At 60.0% G+C, this 18,383-nt stretch overlaps 1 protein-coding gene across 3 annotated transcripts in view; it reads right to left on the minus strand.

The window, feature by feature from the left end:
* Nucleotides 1-88: 88 nt before the first annotated feature.
* Nucleotides 89-18,383, minus strand: part of SCUBE3 (signal peptide, CUB domain and EGF like domain containing 3) — a 38,987-nt gene continuing 20,692 nt past the window's right edge. The window contains exons 7-23 of one of the 3 annotated variants that reach the window (XM_052815776.1): nucleotides 16,796-16,843; nucleotides 12,954-13,070; nucleotides 11,220-11,342; nucleotides 9,223-9,339; nucleotides 7,934-8,056; nucleotides 7,221-7,316; nucleotides 6,797-6,889; nucleotides 6,595-6,711; nucleotides 6,348-6,515; nucleotides 5,868-6,071; nucleotides 5,598-5,759; nucleotides 5,137-5,304; nucleotides 4,874-5,035; nucleotides 4,426-4,623; nucleotides 3,800-3,952; nucleotides 3,531-3,610; nucleotides 89-3,362 (exon numbers count right to left, since the gene is read on the minus strand). In XM_052815776.1, coding sequence (XP_052671736.1) covers nucleotides 3,213-3,362; nucleotides 3,531-3,610; nucleotides 3,800-3,952; nucleotides 4,426-4,623; nucleotides 4,874-5,035; nucleotides 5,137-5,304; nucleotides 5,598-5,759; nucleotides 5,868-6,071; nucleotides 6,348-6,515; nucleotides 6,595-6,711; nucleotides 6,797-6,889; nucleotides 7,221-7,316; nucleotides 7,934-8,056; nucleotides 9,223-9,339; nucleotides 11,220-11,342; nucleotides 12,954-13,070; nucleotides 16,796-16,843 — 2,279 coding nt within the window. In that variant the 3' untranslated portion in view covers nucleotides 89-3,212. Of the gene's footprint in view, nucleotides 3,363-3,530; nucleotides 3,611-3,799; nucleotides 3,953-4,425; nucleotides 4,624-4,873; nucleotides 5,036-5,136; nucleotides 5,305-5,597; nucleotides 5,760-5,867; nucleotides 6,072-6,347; nucleotides 6,516-6,594; nucleotides 6,712-6,796; nucleotides 6,890-7,220; nucleotides 7,356-7,933; nucleotides 8,057-9,222; nucleotides 9,340-11,219; nucleotides 11,343-12,953; nucleotides 13,071-16,795; nucleotides 16,844-18,383 lie in introns of all 3 variants that reach the window. The other 2 variants (XM_052815775.1, XM_052815777.1) reach the window with 2 other exon arrangements.

Below are 18,383 nucleotides of genomic sequence, written 5' to 3' on the forward strand. Positions count from 1 at the left end.
AGATCAACACAACACCAAGAAATTCCATTTAATAATTAAAAAAAGACAATACAAAATGCAAACATTTCTTTTTACAAAGTTCAGATACATTTTTTTTCTTTTAATCAAGTGCAAATAACTTCATGAACTACATCTTTCTCATTAATCATTTTTGCTGGAAATGGTAAGTTGTGGCCCACTGCAAAAGGCAGATATAAATATTCCAACATGAAAAAAACAAAATAACCAGCAACCCTTATTAATGTTCACCGTGTCGAAACATTCAATACATCCGAGAGGTGGCTGATGATGCAGTTTTCAGCCTTTCAAACGCTTTCTGAATTGTGGGTGTGGGTGAAGAGAGGGACTGAACTGCAGTGGGGTGGTTCTGGTGGCTCTGTGGACTTCTTTTGGGGTTTATTTAATATATTTGGTGAAAGGAGGAGGAGGAGAAGTTATCAGGTGGCTTTGGCTATTGCAGCAGGATGTGCTGCCCACCTCACCCTTCCAAAACTGCTTTAGGGGAGCAGAGGGGGTCGGTGCAGTGACAACGGTGGCAACCAGGACACCCCGAGGCTCCAGGAGCCCCAGTGCTCCACAGGGTCAGAGCGACAGCAACCCCACTGTTAAATCACAAAAGAATTAACGAACTCCTCTGTGGGCACTAGTGGCTGCATCGCACCGGGGCCACCGCAGTGGGGTTAGTCATTCCTGGGTTGTTTTTATTTTTGCTGTTGGTTTTTTTTTTTTTAACCTTCTAAATATGAAAGACCCTTTCAATGGTCACTGCTCCACTGCGACTGCCCCAAAGCAATAATCCCCCCCCCGCCACCTCCAAATCCCTACAACAGCTTTTGTGCATCAAAGCAGCTGCTTTCAGACACCAACCAAGTGACAAACAGCTCAGCCCACAGATGTCGAGCTTCCAAACAGGCTGGGAGCCGGGCGGCAGGAGGGATAAATCCACAGCTGGGATCAATCAGGACAGACTTTTCCAACCGACACATCTTGGGGACAAACCTCAGCCCCCTTTGCCAGCGCTCACCCAGCCCGCAGCCCCTAACAGAGCCCCGAAGAAGCTCTGGAGCAGCACGGATTGAGGAGGGAAAACACGGGTGAGCAGCTGCCTCCCGATTTCGGCAAGGACTGGCCCAGGGGAACGTGCAGAGCAATAAATAATTGGTTCATTAAGAGCAGGGCTCACCCCAGATGCGGTCAAAGGGACAGTGAGACAAGTGGGGACAGGGATGGGAGAGGACCTGCCAAGAGGAAAGCTGTAGGCAAGTCGACCACATTTAGTCCTGGCAGCTCCAGGTCTTCGAGAGGATGAAGATGGGGATGAAGGCATGGGGAGGTGACAGCGGAGAGCCGGTGGCAGGGATGGAAAGGGAGAGATGCTTGGGGAGGAAGAAGAGGGATGACCGCTGGCAGCAGTCGCCTGTCGCTGGGGGTCCTGTCTGGCCACGTGGAGATGCCAGGGGGACAAACCCACTGGTGACATCCACCTGGCCATCGTTCCCAGCTGTGCCTGTCTGCAAAGCTCGGGGAAGGCAGGTGGCAGTAAGGGGGGGGGTGGCAGGATGGGGTTGTCCCCCCCCCGGGATCCGCAACCTGCTCCCTGGGGAGGGTCTCCCGCAGCATCCCAGCGGGACGAGCACATGCGGAGAGAAAGAGCCAAAAGCACCTGAAGGGACTTGGAAGCACAAAGCTTCCCCAGAGTTGGGGAGGGATGGCTCTCCCTCCATGGATCTCCATACCTGGGAGAGTGATTTTGGGGCTGAGCGGAGGGGCAGCTCCCCTCTCCTCCCAGCATGCCCCCCCCCGAACCCTGCCTCGGGACTTGCCTCCGGTCTCCCCCCAGGGTCTCAACTCATCCCTGAGCCCCTGCAGGGAAGCAAAATGGTTTGTGACAAGCAGGTGATGGGGCTGAGGTTTGCATCCTCCTCGCAATGGGGTTTGAACAACCCTCAAACCACGAAGGATCAGCCCAAAAGCACACAGCCACCCCAGCCACTCCATCTCCTCCATGGATGGACCGAGACACCTCAGACCCCTTGCAAAAACTCACCCCATCACACGCCGAGCAGGAGAGGCACCATCTCCCCCTGCCCCTGAACAGGGGGTTTTATCGGGGATAAATGCGGCAGAAAAGGTTGCAAGACCTGAAAATGCCATCCTGCTGGTCAGCGGCAGCCCAGGGCTGGGTTTGCTTTGGGTGGATTGTTTTTCTTTTGTTACAAATGCACATTCTCATTTCTCAGGCAGGTATAAATATTGTCGTTTCTAGTAGAAAAAAAAACACTTCCCTCTAAATAATATAAAGAAGACTCAAATGATTGCACTTAATACATATGAAAAAGGTAGAAAGGAGGATATCCTAGTGCACAAACATTTACTCCTGCTCTTCACAAAGCTTGCTTTTCTGAGTTACTCTTTGGCAGAGCTTGTAAGAAAGTCTGGTTTCTTGGCACAAGTGTCTGGGGTGGGGTTAAAAAAAAAAAAAAAACCAAACCCGGCTGAAAGTCCTTCTCCTTTGCTCCCTGTTTTCTCCCGTGCAGCCAGACATTGTTCTCCGGGAACGTGGCTTGGCTGTGCTTTCCTCCCAGCGCCAGCGCGGCTCTCCGGCGGGACGGCCACTGGAGCCACCACGGTTGCCGTTCACTGGCGTGCTTTGCTGATCTCTCCTTTGAATTTTCTTTTTAATCAAGTATGCTTTTTTAAATTCTTTTCCCCCGATCTCTGCAAAGCGATGCCGATACCCACGACCCAGGCGCTGCGATAAATTCGGTGTTATCTTCTTGCACTCCTCTGTAAAAGGGCTTGGTGGGGCTGCAGCTGGTGCCAGCTCCATGGGCTGGAAGGACAATGACCCCCCTGATGTCCCGGGCTGCTGGTGGCACCGGGGAACAGGGACAGACCTGGCATAAAGGAAACCAAAGGGAGGACAGAGGATGGCGAAAGGACCGGTGCTTCTGTTTCCTAAAACGAAGAAGCTGCTTCGGAAGAGAGGAGTGGCTTCGCCGGCAGCTGGATGAGACTGGAGCATCCCCCCCCGGCTGGGGGCACGGCTCTGCGGGGAGCGGCGGAGAAATCGTGGGGGGACGTCTGCGGGGCGAGAGGTGGCAGTCCTGCCGGAGCCGAACGGAGGAAGGAGAAAATCGGAAAGGAGAAGGAAGGGAGAAGAGGGTTTCCTTGGCTGCGGGGCGGCCTGGGGGCAGCGGGGGTGCGGGGGGCTATTTGTAAGGCCGGAGGAAGCTGGAGACTTTGGAGCGGAGGAGCTTGATGAAGGAGCGGGGTAGCATCTCCTTGTGTTTCTCCGTGTACTTGAAATAGTTCTGGGGGTGTGCCAGCACGTCGAAGAAAGCTTTGATAAGCTTCTTGTCCTGTGGGGAAGCCAACCCGGAGGGAGGGTCACCATCCCACCCTGTGCTCCCCTGCGGGAGGAGGAGGAGGAGGAGCGCAGGGAGGGCACGGGGGCACATCCGAAGGGAAGGATGCTCCTGCATGCCAGGGTCCCCCGGGCAGCGAGGACCGGGTAGGGACATGCTCACCTTGAGGATCTCCTGGTGGTTTTCGGAGGCGTAGAGCCTGCCGTCCCGCACGATGTCCTCCACCAGCTGCTCATAGTCCTCTGCAACACCCAGCCAAAAAACACAGTCAGGGCATGAGCTGTCACTTGTCCCCAAACCTCTGGTCCCCGTCCCTGAGTCTGCTTCCCCCCAAATACATGGGAGGTGTGAATTGGGGGTGACCTGGGTACCGCACTGGTCGGGGAGGCACCGGCACACCGGGATGGCATCTGCCTGCGCCCTGTGCTCACCGTCGTAGGTGACGTAGGGGATCTGGAAGCCCCGGGCGCTGTTGGCTTCGCTGGTTTTGAAGTTGATCCACAGTTTCCGAGACCGGGCGGTGAAGGCGATGGGCCTCTCGTAGGTCTGGCATGTCTCGTAGGTGGTGATGGAAGACGGGGAGGCTGTGGGGAATGGCGAGGGGATATGTGATGCTGGATGCCCATCAGCAGAGCTACCCCCAGCCTTACTGTGCTTAAATGCTCAGGGCGAAGAGGGGCACCAGGGATGGGGGTCATCCGTGTTCGACAAGGCTGAGTCCCCCCCAACCCTCATGTTACATACCAGGGATGTTGTCATTCCTTCCTTGCTCTGGAAAGCTCCAAATGGGGCTTTTTTACCCCCAGAAAGGAGCGTTGAGACCTGGGTGTGTAACCCAGCCCGTGCTTAGCCCATGCACATCCCCCTGATCCAGCAAGACACCAGGGAGTGTCTTGCCAGGGAGGGGCCAATCCCCCCGCTCACCCAATTCCCAAAAATCCCCTCCTGCCGCGTGGGGATGCAGCTTCCTCCCTTTGCACAGGGCAGCTCTGCCAAACCCCAGCCTTTTCCTCCCCCGGCTTCTCCCGTGAGCTCCGCAGCACGCTCGGTTACCTACAGTTTTTCCGCATGACCAAGACGTCGCCGCACTCGTCCTCAGAGGGGAGGAAGATCTCCGGCACCACGATGAGGATCTTGCGCTTGGGCGGCGGGTTGATGTTCCAGGTACACTCGACGTTGGCAGGGTAATTCCCCGGGTAGTTGGGGGACTCGATGTAGCCCGTGTACTCGCCCAGCTCCCCCCCGCATTGCCGATCTGCAAGGCATGGAGAGGCGGTTCAACTGGGAACCAGTGGCACGGGCACTGGGACAGGGGGAGGTTTACTGGGCAAGGGGGGGAGTGCTCTATTAGCACTGCTCCGTGCATCCCCCCCATGCCTGCCTGCATGCATAAAGCACAGAAATGACCCCAAACTTTATTTTAAGAGACTTTTAGGTACTTTTGAGGAAAGACCCCAATTCATGCCATGCCTGTCCCCCCCTCCATTGCACCCCAGCTTGCCTACTTTTGCACTGGGACACGGAGGTAGAGCCGTCAAAGTCGGTGGTGGTGTTGCCAGGACAGGCGATGCAGTAATTCTGCCGAAAATCGGGCTGGTAGGTGCCCACGGCGCAGCGGATGCAACGGTGGACGCTCGTGTTGTAGTAGTGCCCAGGGGAGCACTGGACTGGGGGGGGGGGCGGATGGTCAGAGAGCAAAGGGGGCTGCGTCAGCCACCGGCACGGCCCCGCTGGGTGCCCCCATCCCCAGGGACCAGCTCCGACCTACCTTTGGTGTCACAGTCCTGGAAGGAGAGGGCTCCCTCGTGGCGGGTGGTCAGCCCCCCGCCGCAGGGGAAGCAGAGTGCCCGACCCACCTCGGGCTGGTAGGACCCACGGGGACACAGTTGGCAGGGCTTGAAGCCATCGGCTGAGTGCTGGCCGGGGGGACACTGACCTGCGGGCACAGGCATCGCTCAGTCCTGGCATCCCGCATGCCCAGAGCTCGCCCACCCCATGCCCCTGGCTCCTCTCCCCCCCCAGCCTTTGTAGCATCAATATATCCAGAGCAAGCGTTGCCCTTCCCGCGGTGCCCCTCTAATTGATAAATGCCCAAAATAGCAACTTCTGTGGGTCCTGGAGATGCTCAGTGTTTTCCCCCCTTCTGGGGGAGGACAGCTGATGGTTGAGGTTGCAGCCCTGGACATCCCCCGAGCGTGCCTCCCAGCCCCTCTCCGTGCCCCCCCTTACCCGTGCAGCCGGTGATGTTGGTGGCTCCCACCGGTCCGAAAGCATCACCACGGGGACACAGGTCACAGGAGAGCTGCCCTTCCTTCTCCTGGTAGGTGCCGGGGGGGCAGGGGACGCACTGCTCCGTCTGGCCGTGGTAATACGTTCCCTGCGAGCAGCTAACTGAGAGCCGGGGGGGGGGACGTCAGTGATGCGGTGGGTGGGAGGTTGTCACCGCCGGGGGGGACGCGGACGGTCCCCCCGCCCCGGGCACCCCCCGATGCTCCTTACCACACTTGCCACCCAGCCGCTGCTGGCCCGGCCCACAGCTCTCCTGCCGCTCCGGGGCCACGCTCAGCTTCCTTGCCACCTCGTACTCCATCCCCGCAAAGCGGAGCAGGAACCGCTCCTGGTTGATGGATTTCTTCAGGGCTTTGATGGCCGACTTCAGCTTTTTCTCCACTCTCTGTCGCAGGCAGTGCAGGTTGCAGCTGGCTGGGGGTGCAGGGGGGAATGGGGGTGCAGGGGGAAAAAGGGATGCAGTGAGAAAGGAGGGATGGAGAGGGAAACCCAGCAGGATTAAAACCATCTCCCACATGCTCGGTTGCAAGAGCTGCCCAACACATCCCAGTCCAGTGCGGGGTGAGGACTGGTTTGGCTCTCCTTGCTGCATGGGGATGGCACCATCCCCCTCGTCCCACCATCAGCCATCCCCCTGGTCCCACCACCCCTGCCTGCACCTGAGACGGGCCAAGCCAGTGCCGTGCCCACCTGTGATCTCCTCCGGCTTGATCTCCGCCTCGAACTCCAGCGTGATGCGCGTCACCTCCTTGTTGGAGGAGTTGCGAGCCCGGCGGCCTTTCCCCTTCTTGGACGAGTCGCACTTGAGGTTGACGAAGGCGACCTGGCAGTCGGAGCAAGGTGCCGAACCGCCTGCGCCTGGGGGGACATGTAGTCAGCACCCCATCCCTCCTGGGGGGACGGGCATCCCCGCCGCCCCCCTGCCATCAGACCTCACCTTGCGCCCCAGCCTTCCCGGCCTCATCCTGCTTGCCCTTGGCCCGCGGGTGCAGGTGGCACTTGGCATCCTTGATCTTGAAGGAAGCCTTTTGCTTGATTGGCGCAGCGACAGTCTCTAAAAGAAAAGGCGGGTGCTCAACAACCCCGGCGTGAGGCAGCCTGGCTAGCGGTGGCCATGGGCAACCCGGGAGCCCCCTTACCGAGGCACTGCTGGCTGCCGTTGGTGGGTCTCTGCTGGCCGCCCTGCCGCAGGACGGGGGTCCCACAGCTCACCGTGTAGCTGCTGTCGGATTCTGCGGGAAGGAGGAACGGGGGTCAGGGGATGCTGGAGCGGCTGCCCGGTCCCCACGATGCTCTGCCGGGGTGATGCAGGGAGGCACGGCTGCACCGTGGGGGGACAATGCCCAGCATCCCACCGTGGGTATCCTGCACCAGGGACCCATCCCACGGATCTACACCCAACGACGAGCCCTCCTGAGCAGCCACCTCCCTCCCTCACCCCGGTCACTACTTGGGTGCTCTGCACCCCAGCCGTGCAGCTGCTCCTCTCCCCCTCCAGTTTGGGTCATGCAGGGAAATGGGGACCCCCCCTGCCCGTGCCGGTGGTGGCACCGGCGCCGATACCTGGCAGAAAGTGGGCCTTGGAAGCGCAGGTGAGGGCACAGCTGTCCTTCTTGCCAGTCTTGTTGCAGGTGAGGGTGGCCCGCGGCGGCACTGAACCTGGCAGGCATTTCACCAGCTCTGAGGGACACGCACCGGCTGGTGACGACAAGCGGGGATGCCCGTGGCTGGTACAGCCCAGGGCCCCGCGAGGGACCCCTGCACTCTCCCAGGTCACAGGGGGATTCACCGGAGAGGAGATGGTGCCAGAGCACGGCACAGGGACCCCGGATGAGCATCCCAACCCCCCCAGCTCCTCCTTGGATGTGAGATGTGACTGCTGAGATTTCAATTTTTTTGGGGGGGTTAGCCTGTCCTCAGCGAAGGGGAGGCAGTCGAGTACTAGGGCATAGCCAGAGCCAAGAAAACAGCCCCTTTAGGGACATTTGCTGGTGCAAAAGCTCACGGCCAGCCCCAAGCATAGTTGAAAAAGCAACGAGATGACCAAGAGGAAGCAGGGCAACACCTTACAACACTTCTCATCCAGACCCATGCGGGATGGACATGGGGCCCCAGCCAAAAGCAGCCCACCCTGGAGCATCGCTGCACCGGGATGCCCCAAAACCTCTGTGCTCCCCCTGCCCTGCCCTGCCCTTAATCCCAACAGCCCCAAGCGTCGGAGGGGCCGCGGGGCATCGGGAGCATCCCCAGCCATCATGTGTCCTGCCCCGACATACCTATACAGTCCTTTTTGTTCCAGTGCAGCTTGCAGCCGGCGGGACAGGTACACTGGTAGCTGCCGGGCGTGTTGATGCAGCCAAATTTGCAGCCCCCTCGGTTGATGCTGCATTCGTCGATGTCTGCGGGGAAGAAGGGAGAGGAGGTGGGCGAGGGGCAGCCAGACCCCCCGCCCCGGGCTCCGACACCGAATCGCTGCGTTGTCTCAGGGCTGTGATTTTGGACGGATAAATTGCATGACCCTTGCCCAGCTGGAGACGGGGGACGTACACCCCAGGGCACTTCCAGCCGTGCCTCCGCCCTGCAGCCATGGGGACAAGGGAAACCCCGACTCTGGGTGTCCCCAAGGGCCGGGTGGTGACGGGTGCAGCCCACCCAGGCTGAGCCCGGCCCCGGCCCCGCGGCGGGCTGGGGAGCTGTGGGGGGCAGCAGACGGAGCCGACATGGAAGCACTTAGCAGCCAAATTCAAAAGGCAGCTGCTCAGCAGCTCCGGCCCCTCTCTCCACAGCGGGGACCCTCCACCCCAGCCCGAAACTGGGGGTCAATCCTCCAGGTCTGGGATGAAGCAGGGGTGGAGGTGGGGAGCGTCCAGCGATGGAGCTGCCCCCCAAACACCGCTCCCTGCCCGGCTCCCCCTTCTTGGGAGCACTGGTGGGAGCCAGCGATCCCTCCGCCACGGGGTCACACCGAGAGCATCCCTGGGGCCGCGCTGGCTCACGCCGGCTGCGTGTTTCGGGAGCAGGAGGAGGGTCGCCCACCCTCGCCGGCCAGGCAGCACCGGAGCACCCGGCCTCGTGCCACCATCTCCCCGGGCCGACGGCACCGCTGCCGCGACACGCTCCAGCAACCCTCCCCGCTCCAGCAACCCTCCCCAAAGCATGTTTCATCTGCCTCCCCGCTTCCCGGGGCGCTGCACGCCCCCGCCCTTGGGAGCTATCTGCCTTGTGAAACTTAAATCAAACCCTTTTGATGTTTCCCTTCCCACCCCGTCCCAGCTCCCTGCCAAAAACGCCGGGGATTTCTCCCTCTCTCCCGCTGCAGACAAGTCGCAAATTGTTCCTGTCGCTCCGTTTGAAGTTGCAGACACCAGCGTCTGGCTGCGAGCCCCCTCCCTGCCTGGCTCCAGCTCGGGGTACGTGGGGAACCCACCGGGTGAGCGGTATCCCCAAGGGTCCCACAGCAACCGCGCCGTGGGGCTGCCCCATCCCTGGGTGCCCCATGTGCCTCCCTGGGACCCAAACCCGGTGGGGTGATGGGCTCCTCCTGCCAGCATCCAGCCGGCCCTACCTCCGCAGTGTGTGAGCCCGTAGAGCGTGTAGCCCTTGTTGCAGAGGCACTGGAAGCTCCCGGGGGTGTTGATGCAGAGGTGGTCACAGGTCCGGTCAAAGGAGCACTCGTCGATATCTGGAGGAAAGGCAAGGGGGGAAGGTGAGGGCTGGTGGGGCAGAGGGGCAGCCCCCGGCACAAGGGCTGTCCCCTTCCTGCTCCACCTGCTCCAGCTAGCTGGGAGCTGCACTGGGATGCTCCAGGGATCCAGCATGGGATGCTTCAGGGATCCAGCACTGGGATGCTCCAGGGACCCTGCACTGGGATGCTCTGGGACGCAGCACTGGGATGCTCTGGGGACCCAGCACCAGATTGCTCTGGGGATCCAGCACCGGGATGCTCCGGAAGCCTGTGCTCCCATCCTGCCTGCCTCCAAGCTCCCTCTTCGCCCGCTCCAGCTGCTGCTACATGGAAGCAGCAGCCCACTGTCCCAGCATCCCCCCCTGCCCTAAGCTCCTGCAGCCCCTCTGCACCTCAAACGGGCCAAACAGGGCCAGCACCATGCCCTTGGCACGGGGTGGCTGTGAGAGCCCCTGGCTGCGGCCCAGCCAGGGCACTGCCCCGTGCCAGGGAGAGATGCTGCGTGGGCAGATCCTGCCCCAGGGATGGTGCCAGCGATGTCTGCTCGGCCCTGCGGGGCACCTCGCCGGGGCAGGGAGGCCCTGGCTGGGTGGGTGAACCCACGCTGGCGGGTTTGAGAGCATCATTTCATTGGCTTCATTAAGTTAATTGCCGTGCTCGCGTCAAACTCCCAAGAGCGTGGAACCTGGACAGAGATGAAAGCGGTGGCAGCCCCGGAGCGCACCAGCCCCCTCCTTCCCCGGCCGCGCGCTTTTGGGAGGCAACACTTGGGCTCATACACACCCGCCGTGTCGGCCTTGGCCGAGGGCTGGGGGGGCAGAGCCCCGTGCTCCCCCCGGGGATGGCCCAGTGACCTGCCAGGTCGTTTAAACCTGCTGGGTTTAGGTGGGGTGCGCAGGAGGACTTTGGGACAGGGAGAAAAAGGTGGGAAAAGCAGCGCAGAGCAGCCGGCTCCCTCCGGAGCAAGCTGGATACATCTTCCCCCTCCCCTCCTGCCCTCCGACAGATGGGGAAAGGAGGAACGCTTTTACAAAGCCACTGAAATCCTTGCTCTGCCTTGATGGTTTGCAAAAAATGGCGCATCCCCGAGCAGGGCACGATCCAGCCCCTGCCACGGGGCGGCTGGCGGCAGGGGAAGAAGCAAGGCAGGACATGTCCTGCTGCTCTTCCCGTTACCCAGCCCAGGAAAACGGTGGCCTCTCGAGAGGGAAGCAAGCAGCCAGTGCATCAGTGTGTGCGCTTTAGCAGGGAGCTACAGTTGTGCTGCTGCAGGATTGCTAGCAAAAACTTTGTGCAATAAAGTGGAGAAGCTTGGGAGAAGCCCAGAAGTGCCAGGCTGGGTGCTGAGCTCAGGATGCCCTCCCAGGACTCGTGGGGTGCTGGTGGGGTCCCCGGTCCCCTGCTATGGGTACTCCAGAGCAGAGCCGACAGCTCTGGGCTCAGGGTGTGCTCGCTGCCAGGGCTGCCGGCGGGGATGCTCCCTGTGCCTGGACAGAGCTGCGTCCCAGCTCATGGGGCTGCCGGGAACATCATGACCGTCATCCCAGCCCTGAGTAAGGCCAGAGGATTTCACCTGGCATCTGCCTAATTGCTGGCTTTAATTCTGCCGCGAGAAGAGCCCAGAAATCCCCAACTCGGGAGCAGGGCTGGGATGGCAGCCCAGCTCTGCAGATCAAAGGGCTAAGCCTCAGACCAGAACCCAAATCCAACACTAATCCCCCGAAGGATGTACGCAGTGCAGAGGAAAGCAAAAAGGAATGAATAACTGGGCCAGCGCTCCTCCAGCAGCAGCCGTGGGAGGGCTGAGAAACGCTGGAGGGCAGGGAGAGGTGATGTCCCCGGGCAGGGCAGGGTGCCAGGGTCTCGCTGCCCCTTACCTTGGCAGTTCCTCTCGTTGATGAGCAGTTTGTAGCCCTTCTTGCAGCTGCACTCAAAGCTGCCCACCGTGTTCCTGCAGATGTGGTCACAGCCGCCGTTGTTGAGCCGGCACTCGTCGATGTCTGGTGGGGACAGGGGACACGGCATCGTACCCCGGCTGGGCTGCTCGGCTGGGAGAGCGGGGTGCTCCCCTCCGGACCCCGTCCCCACCAAAAGCCGGCAAACGGAGGAAACGCTTTGGGCTCTGATGGTCACCGGAGGAATGTGGCTGCTGGTTTTATCTGGGTGTATTTGGGGAGCTGATGCATGACACTGGGGAAGGCCAGGGCTCCTGGGCTCAGCTCCTCTTGGAAGTCGTGCAAAAGGCTTGATTTCTGCAGGTCTCAGCATCCCCCGGAGCAGAGCCAGGGGCCAGGGTCTCTGAAAGAGCCTCGCAGCTCGGGGAAAGCACCAGACCAGAGTCTGCAGAATCACAGGTTTGGGCTGGGGGCTACTTTTGGGGACCAGGAGCAGCAGGACGAAAGAGCAAACCGGGAGGGGACACTCCCTCCCTCAAAAACAGCCGCTTGACAAAATAAATACTTTTCAACCCTCACCTCTCTGCTTGCCATCTCCTTCCTGCCATAAACAAAGCTAAAAATTACAATTACTGCAAAGAGCCCCAACAACTTGGAAAGAGGCTGGGACTTGCTTATTTGGTTGGGTTTTTTTCCTTTTTCCACTAATCACAAAATTTACTGCTAGGAAATGACCTGTAAAATGGAAGGAGACCAGGAAGAGGCAGCCGCCTTCCCCATCCCTCCATCCCCCAGCTGCCAGCGCCAGGGCGGCAGCTCTGCCTCTCTGGGGCTGGGGCTTTCTTTTTATGACTGCAAAGGAGCGAGCTGTAAACCAGCCCACAGCCGTAATAAAACCCCCAGACACAGGGGACGTGGCTCTGGGTTATTGCACGTTCCTGGAAACTGCAGAACTGGAGAAGGGAGGGGGTATGTTCTGATAAAATAACAGGGGGCAAGGGGTTTCTGGAAGCAGTCAGCAGGTAGACAGGCAGCCGGCAGTGGGACAGGCTTGCCTTTCAACCGGGGTCAAGTTCCCGGAGCTGCCAAAAGACACAACGCAGGCATCAGCCAGCCCTGGGGTCGCGGCGTCCCCTTGCCCGGGGGGGTGGCAGGTTTGGGTGGCTGGGGTAACCAATCTGGACTGTTCCCCCTTGCAGAGGCAGGTGGATGGGGATGTCGGTGCGTGCATGCAGAGGCACACGGCATCCCGTGGTGTCCTCCCTGAAGCAGGACACGGTGCTTGGACCCATCTGGACAGTGACCACAGAGAGACTTATGCATCTCAAATTCCCAGAGTGGGTATGGATTTCCTGCACGCCCAGCCCTTATCCATGGGGAAACTGAGGCAGCGGGGTGGAGCAAGGTGGGATGGGACCCTCCAGCCCCACAAGTACCATGCCATCACCTCTGACTTGACCTGACTCCCCTTTCCTCCTCCCCATAGGCTTCCCGGGGGACCGGGGCCGACCGTGGTGCCTTTAGCAAGGCGGCTGAGTTCTCGCGCCTGGGGGTGATCCCCGTCCCCATCCCACGGGTGCAAACACCAAGCGAGCCAACGCTGTGGCCAACGTCGAGCCGAGCTAAAACTGCACCTTTTCTAAGGGCACCAAAGACACAAGGGGGGGGTCTGAGGCACGACGGGTGAACACCCCGGCCCCGCTCGCACTCACTTACCTTTGCACGTCTTCCTGTCGGGCTGGAGCATGAAGCCCATGGGGCAGCTGCAGTGCACACCCGTGGCCGCGTCGTGACACTTGCTGTCGCAGCCCCCGTTGTTCACAGCACATGTCTCTGCACAGAGAGGGGAGAAAGTGGCCGGGGTGATGGACCGGTGTTTAAAAGTTGGGGGGGGTCATGCCGCCCAGATGTCCCCATGCCACCCAAACATCCCCATGCCACCCAGTTGTCCCCACACCACAGCCTGGGAGAGGCAGCAGGTGCAAACCTCCCTGCAGAGCCCACCAAAACCACCCTTGGCTTTTCACACAGCCATTAACAAGGTCACAGAGCCCCCCAAATTAATAAACACCCCGGATACAGAGCGCGAGGGCCGGGGAGGGTAAGGCATTAATGCTTGGCGATCCCGCACAGCATCTTCTGCCTCTGCAGATGACCCAGCGCTTGTTGCCTTCCCATCGCACCCGAGTGCTGCTTCCCAGGGATTTCGGTGGTGAAATAAGGGCTCCTGTGATTCATCCCACGTTGCAGGCAACGCTAAGGCAGGAAAAAGCACCCAGATTTCCCGGTTCCCCATCCAAACCCCTGCGCAACCCTCCCACCTTCCAACAACCTGCTCTTATATACTGGGTATCTGCATTTAAGGCAGAGAGGGGAGTGGGCACAGCCCTGTCCCCTTGTTAGAGGATGCTTTATTAATTGCAGGCAGGCAGCAGAGCAGCACCCAGTCATCCCAGAGAGGACGGGGTCAGGGACACAAGCAGGGACGTGCAGGCAGAGCTGCTGCCTGTTGCGAAACAGCCAACACTCAGGGCGCTGGGAAAAGCGGAGGTGGTTCAACAGAGGCTCTACGCTCCTGAAACGCATCGGCTTTTCAGCTGACGGAGGGAAAAGCGGCCCCATGGGATTAATCCCGCCGTGCTCAGCCCCCACGGTGGCATCGGGGCTGCGTGTCCCCCGAAAACAGGGTCTGGTGGAGTCTAGCTTTGGCAGCTCCAATGAGGAGGAATTGAATTTCTAAGTGACAAAGTCACAGCACTTGCTGTGCAAAACACAGCCAGAGCCGGGTCTCGCCGGGGGTGCCCAGGCTGCGGCTCCCCAGGGATGTAGGTGCGCAGCCCCGGTCCCCTGGCGAGATGGCAGCGGGGGGGGTCCTGTCCCCCTCGCTGCCACCACAGCCACCGGGCCACAAAGCCATCAGTGACCCCCCGCACCGCCGGTCCCTAACCGTCACCCGCCACTCGGGCACGCCGGCCGGTCCACTGTCGCAGGCTAATTTGGGAGACGCTTTGTATAATTAGAACACACACACACAGAGGCAGGCAGCATCAGTGGAAAAAAAAGTCCAATTTAAAAAAAAAAAAGCTAATTATTCCAGTATTATCAAAGTCAGCTGTTGCTGGTAGGACTAGAAGGGACACTAATTTAAATGGAGCATTTTCAGCTTGACAGCTTCCCTGTGAGATCAATCCTCAATTTTGGTCCTAACCACCAGAACAATGGTTTGAAGTGCATTAAGTTGTTCACAAAGGATAATAAAATATTCCTTTCAAAAGGCTGGTTGCTTGGATAAATGAGGCATTTGGGCTTCAAGGAACCCAAGATGAAAATGCCTTGAAGAAATTCCTTGGAAAGAGCAAATCCCAGGTTCTCCTACTCTTTGCGAGCGCCGCATGGGGTGGGAATGACTGAACCATCCAACCATTTGCTGCAGGGCGAGGGAGCTGGGATCGCTCTGTGCTCGTCTTGCCGCTGCTATTTTTATGATGTCCCATAATAAGAGAACAAAAGGGACCATTTTATGAAATTAATAGCCAGCACAATTACAAAACCTAATGGCAAGGGAGGGATTTCTGCAGATAATATTCCTCCAGCCAGGTCCTCCCACCACATGCAGCCAGGCCACGCTGGGACCGTCCCCCCTGCTTCCCGGTGACACTGGGCGAAGAGTGTGGTGTGGGTGACACCATGCCAAAGGGAAGGGAAACTTTCTGGAAGCCCGATGAATTATTTAATGCCAGCCTTTGTTTCAGCAGCTGATGCAGAAGCAGCCCAGGGAGGATTGATTTCACAGGGTTGCCGCCGAGATGAGACGATGGGCTTGGCGCGGGTGCTGCTTTTGGCGGGGTCGGGGAGCCGGAGAAGTGGCTGCACCGGGGAGGATGGGGCTCTCTGGGTAGCGCGGTGCTCTGGGCATGCTTCACCATGCTCACAGCCTCCTCCAGCGCTGCGGCACCCATCTCCCCTCCCGGCCCCTTTGCACCTTCAGGAATTTCGGCTGAGAAGTAAAGCAAGCCTTACCCGCCATCCCATGCAGGATGCGGCCGCTGCCTGGGGCGTGCATGGGGTGGGAGCTGAGCCGGCATGGCTGGAACACCACTGAAAACCCTTTTGTAAAGAGGGGCACCATGTCCCAGGCTTGTAAAAAGCTTGGAGGGGGCTGCTGGGGTACCTGCGAGGCAGCCGAGGTGGGGTGGCGTGGGGCCAGGCACTGGAGCGGGGCCCCGGGAGAGCGGCATTGTTCGGCGGTGCCGGCAGCCCGGGGGCTGCTCCCAGCCTGGTGCGAGCCAGCGTGACTCACCCAACCACACAGGGCTTTGGCGAGGGCCTCCATCGCTCGGGGAGGGAGAAGACAAAGCAGCTTGCACACACACACACACACACACTCTTTCCCACCCTCCTCCATCCCAGCTCCAGTCTTGCTTCCTGACCACCGTGCCATGGAAATCCTCACCCCACTTGACACCCTTCACCGCGCCGGCCGTCACCGGGGTCCGACGGAGCCCCTGCCCATGCCCCCGCAGCACCCTGCCCGCACACGCTCCGGCTTCGCCTCCACCTGCCGGGAAGCGGCAATCGCAGCAGGATTGCGATCCCACAAGCCTAAGGAGATAATTGCGCGGTAATCGGAGGGATTACAGCCGCGTTGGCTGGAGCACGGTGACGGCACGGAGCTGGGGTTCCCCCCTTCTCCCACCCCTGTGGGAAAGGCTCTGCAGAGCCCCCCAAAAGCCGCAGTCGGTGCTCCCTGCCACCGGGGAGCTGTGCACCCACAGCTCCTCCTGGATGTGCCAGGAGTTTGCATGCACCCAGCACGTCCATGAACAAGACTCCCCACCGCAGACAAATCACTGCACCTTCAGACTGCCTCGGTTTCCTTGTTGGCGGAGCAGAGGCATCGCCTTACCTTCATGAAGGGCTTAGAGACCCGACGGGGGTTGCAAAGGAATCCTTGGGGAAGCAGCCGAGATGCCCAACCCAATAAAGGGTCATTGCAGCTCTGCAATTTGCTGCAGCTCTGGGCTAGGTGTCCCTGAGCACAGTTAGCAGCTCTCCTGGGCCAAACCCTGGGACACCCTGAATGTCCCCGCACCCACAGAGGGGACTGTCCGTGAGCGGGTGGGCTGTGGGAAGGGGCAACTTCGGGAGCGCACAGCGCAGAGACGGGCACGAGCATCCCCCTCCCCATCACGCAGCCGCCGGCAGCCTCTCGGGCTTGCTTGGCGGCGGTGGGGGGTGGATAACCATTGCCGCAGCCACTGGAAAGCGGATTATCACCCCCTGCACCGGGCTGGATCGACCAAAGCAACGCGAGAGCCCCCGCCTCATGCAAGCGCAGCCAGGGGAGGGTTTCTTTCTCTGTCCCCAAAAGCAAAGTCAGCCTGCAGCCCGAGGCCAGGCTTGCTCTGCAGGGTTTAAAAGCAGCAGCAGGGGACAAGGTTAGTGAGGCATGCGGTTAGCGCGACAGCTCAGCCCCCCGAGCCCGGTTATGATCTCGAGATGAGAGACCGTCTACAGTTAGACCCCTTTGTAGAGATAGAGAGAACAAAAATATTTACCATTAGAAAACGTCTCAAGGATAACGTGTTGCTGGAAGTGTCTCTCCCCTGTTTAACATTATAAAAAAGTGATTTAGAAACAGTGTCCAGCAAGGAGCTCGGTTGGTGTCACACGTCAATGGGTTTGACTCCGCTGCCTTTCCAGCCTGGTGGAAATTGTCCCTTTGGGTTTTTTCTCCCCCCCACCTCCCAAAAGAGCCAAAACCCAAGGTTTGTGTCCAGTGCTATCAACTCCTCCATCACCCTGTCCAAAGCATCCCGTGTCCCGCAGCCTCTCCAAACCCCCTCCGGTTTCATGCTCTGCATTGGGCTGGCTGGAGCCCCATGCGAGAGGGAAGAAGCGCGTTACGAGGAGCGTTAGTGCAGCCCGTTAGTCTGGGGAATCGGGTCCTCGTCCTCGCCGGAGCAAAACCAGTGTGTGCTGGGGTGGGTTGCAATCCCTGAGAGGAGCTGTATGGACGCTGCACAGCCATGGTCTTCGGGAAGGCGACTGCATCCCACTGGTGGCACTTGCACCACTTGGATTTAGCAGCCAAGCTGGTGGTGAGCCCAAATTTTGGGTGTGCTTGTGCTGCTCAGCCTCACCCGTGTGTCGGTGCGCCTGGGTGCAGGGAGCCCTGGCAAGGCACGGCACAGCCCTGGGGTGCTGAGTACCTGAGGGAGTGTGTGGGAGCCTGGGGGGGGACTAATGGCCAAGAAGGGGCTGAGAGCAGCCTGGGCAAAGCCACAGATCCCAAAATCGGTGTTAAAACACCCAGGGATCACTTTTGGGGACTGCGCCAGAAAATTAGCTTGAGCTTTGCCCTGCAAAGGAAACCCTGCCTGGCACCACCCATCCATGGCTGAGAGATGTCCCTTCTTCATCCTGGTCATTCTGGGAAGGGGACAAGGCACCCCAGCACTTCTTTTTGCTCCCGTGTGGGGACAGAGCCCCGTGGCAGTGCTGGACCAAAGCCGGAGAGCCCCCGGGTGAGCGTGGGGCTGGGGCTCTCAGGGCTTGTGGAGCCCATCACCCACGGGACTGAGGGGAGACGAGTGCATCCCCGCTTAGTGAGAAACGACACCGGGTCCATGTGGAGGGGAGGACGGTGGAAGGGGAAAAGAGGGGAAATGCAGCCCCCAGCTGTGCCTGTGCTGTCCCAGGAGGCTGAGGGCAGGGATTCAGCAGATGGGACACGGGATGCCGAGGCTCTGCAGGGACCGTGTCCTCCTCGGGGAGGTCGATGTGTGCGGAGGAGTGTGCACGGCATGCCCACGGCCACCCGCCTCGCGTCCCCATGCCCTGCTTTCCCCTTCCCAGAGTCCTCCTACGCCACATTCCCTTTGCTCTTGTGTCCCCAGCATTGACCCGGCAGCAGGGTCCGGTGCAGCCCCTGCTCCCAGCACTGCTCCCGGCACTGCCGGCTTCACAAAGCTGGGGAGCATCACCGGTGCCGCTGCAAACCGCCCGGGTGCAGGTCAGGAAATCGGCCATAAAACTTGAGCTGGTTTAGTTTCCTTCTCCATCTAATCGTATTTCCTCCCCATCCACCACCTCTGGCTCCGCCGGTGCTCGCCGTGAGCCGGGGGACAGCGACGGCCCTGCTGC

Source organism: Harpia harpyja, chromosome 19 (assembly GCF_026419915.1).
Source record: "Harpia harpyja isolate bHarHar1 chromosome 19, bHarHar1 primary haplotype, whole genome shotgun sequence".
Classification (NCBI taxonomy): domain Eukaryota; kingdom Metazoa; phylum Chordata; class Aves; order Accipitriformes; family Accipitridae; genus Harpia; species Harpia harpyja.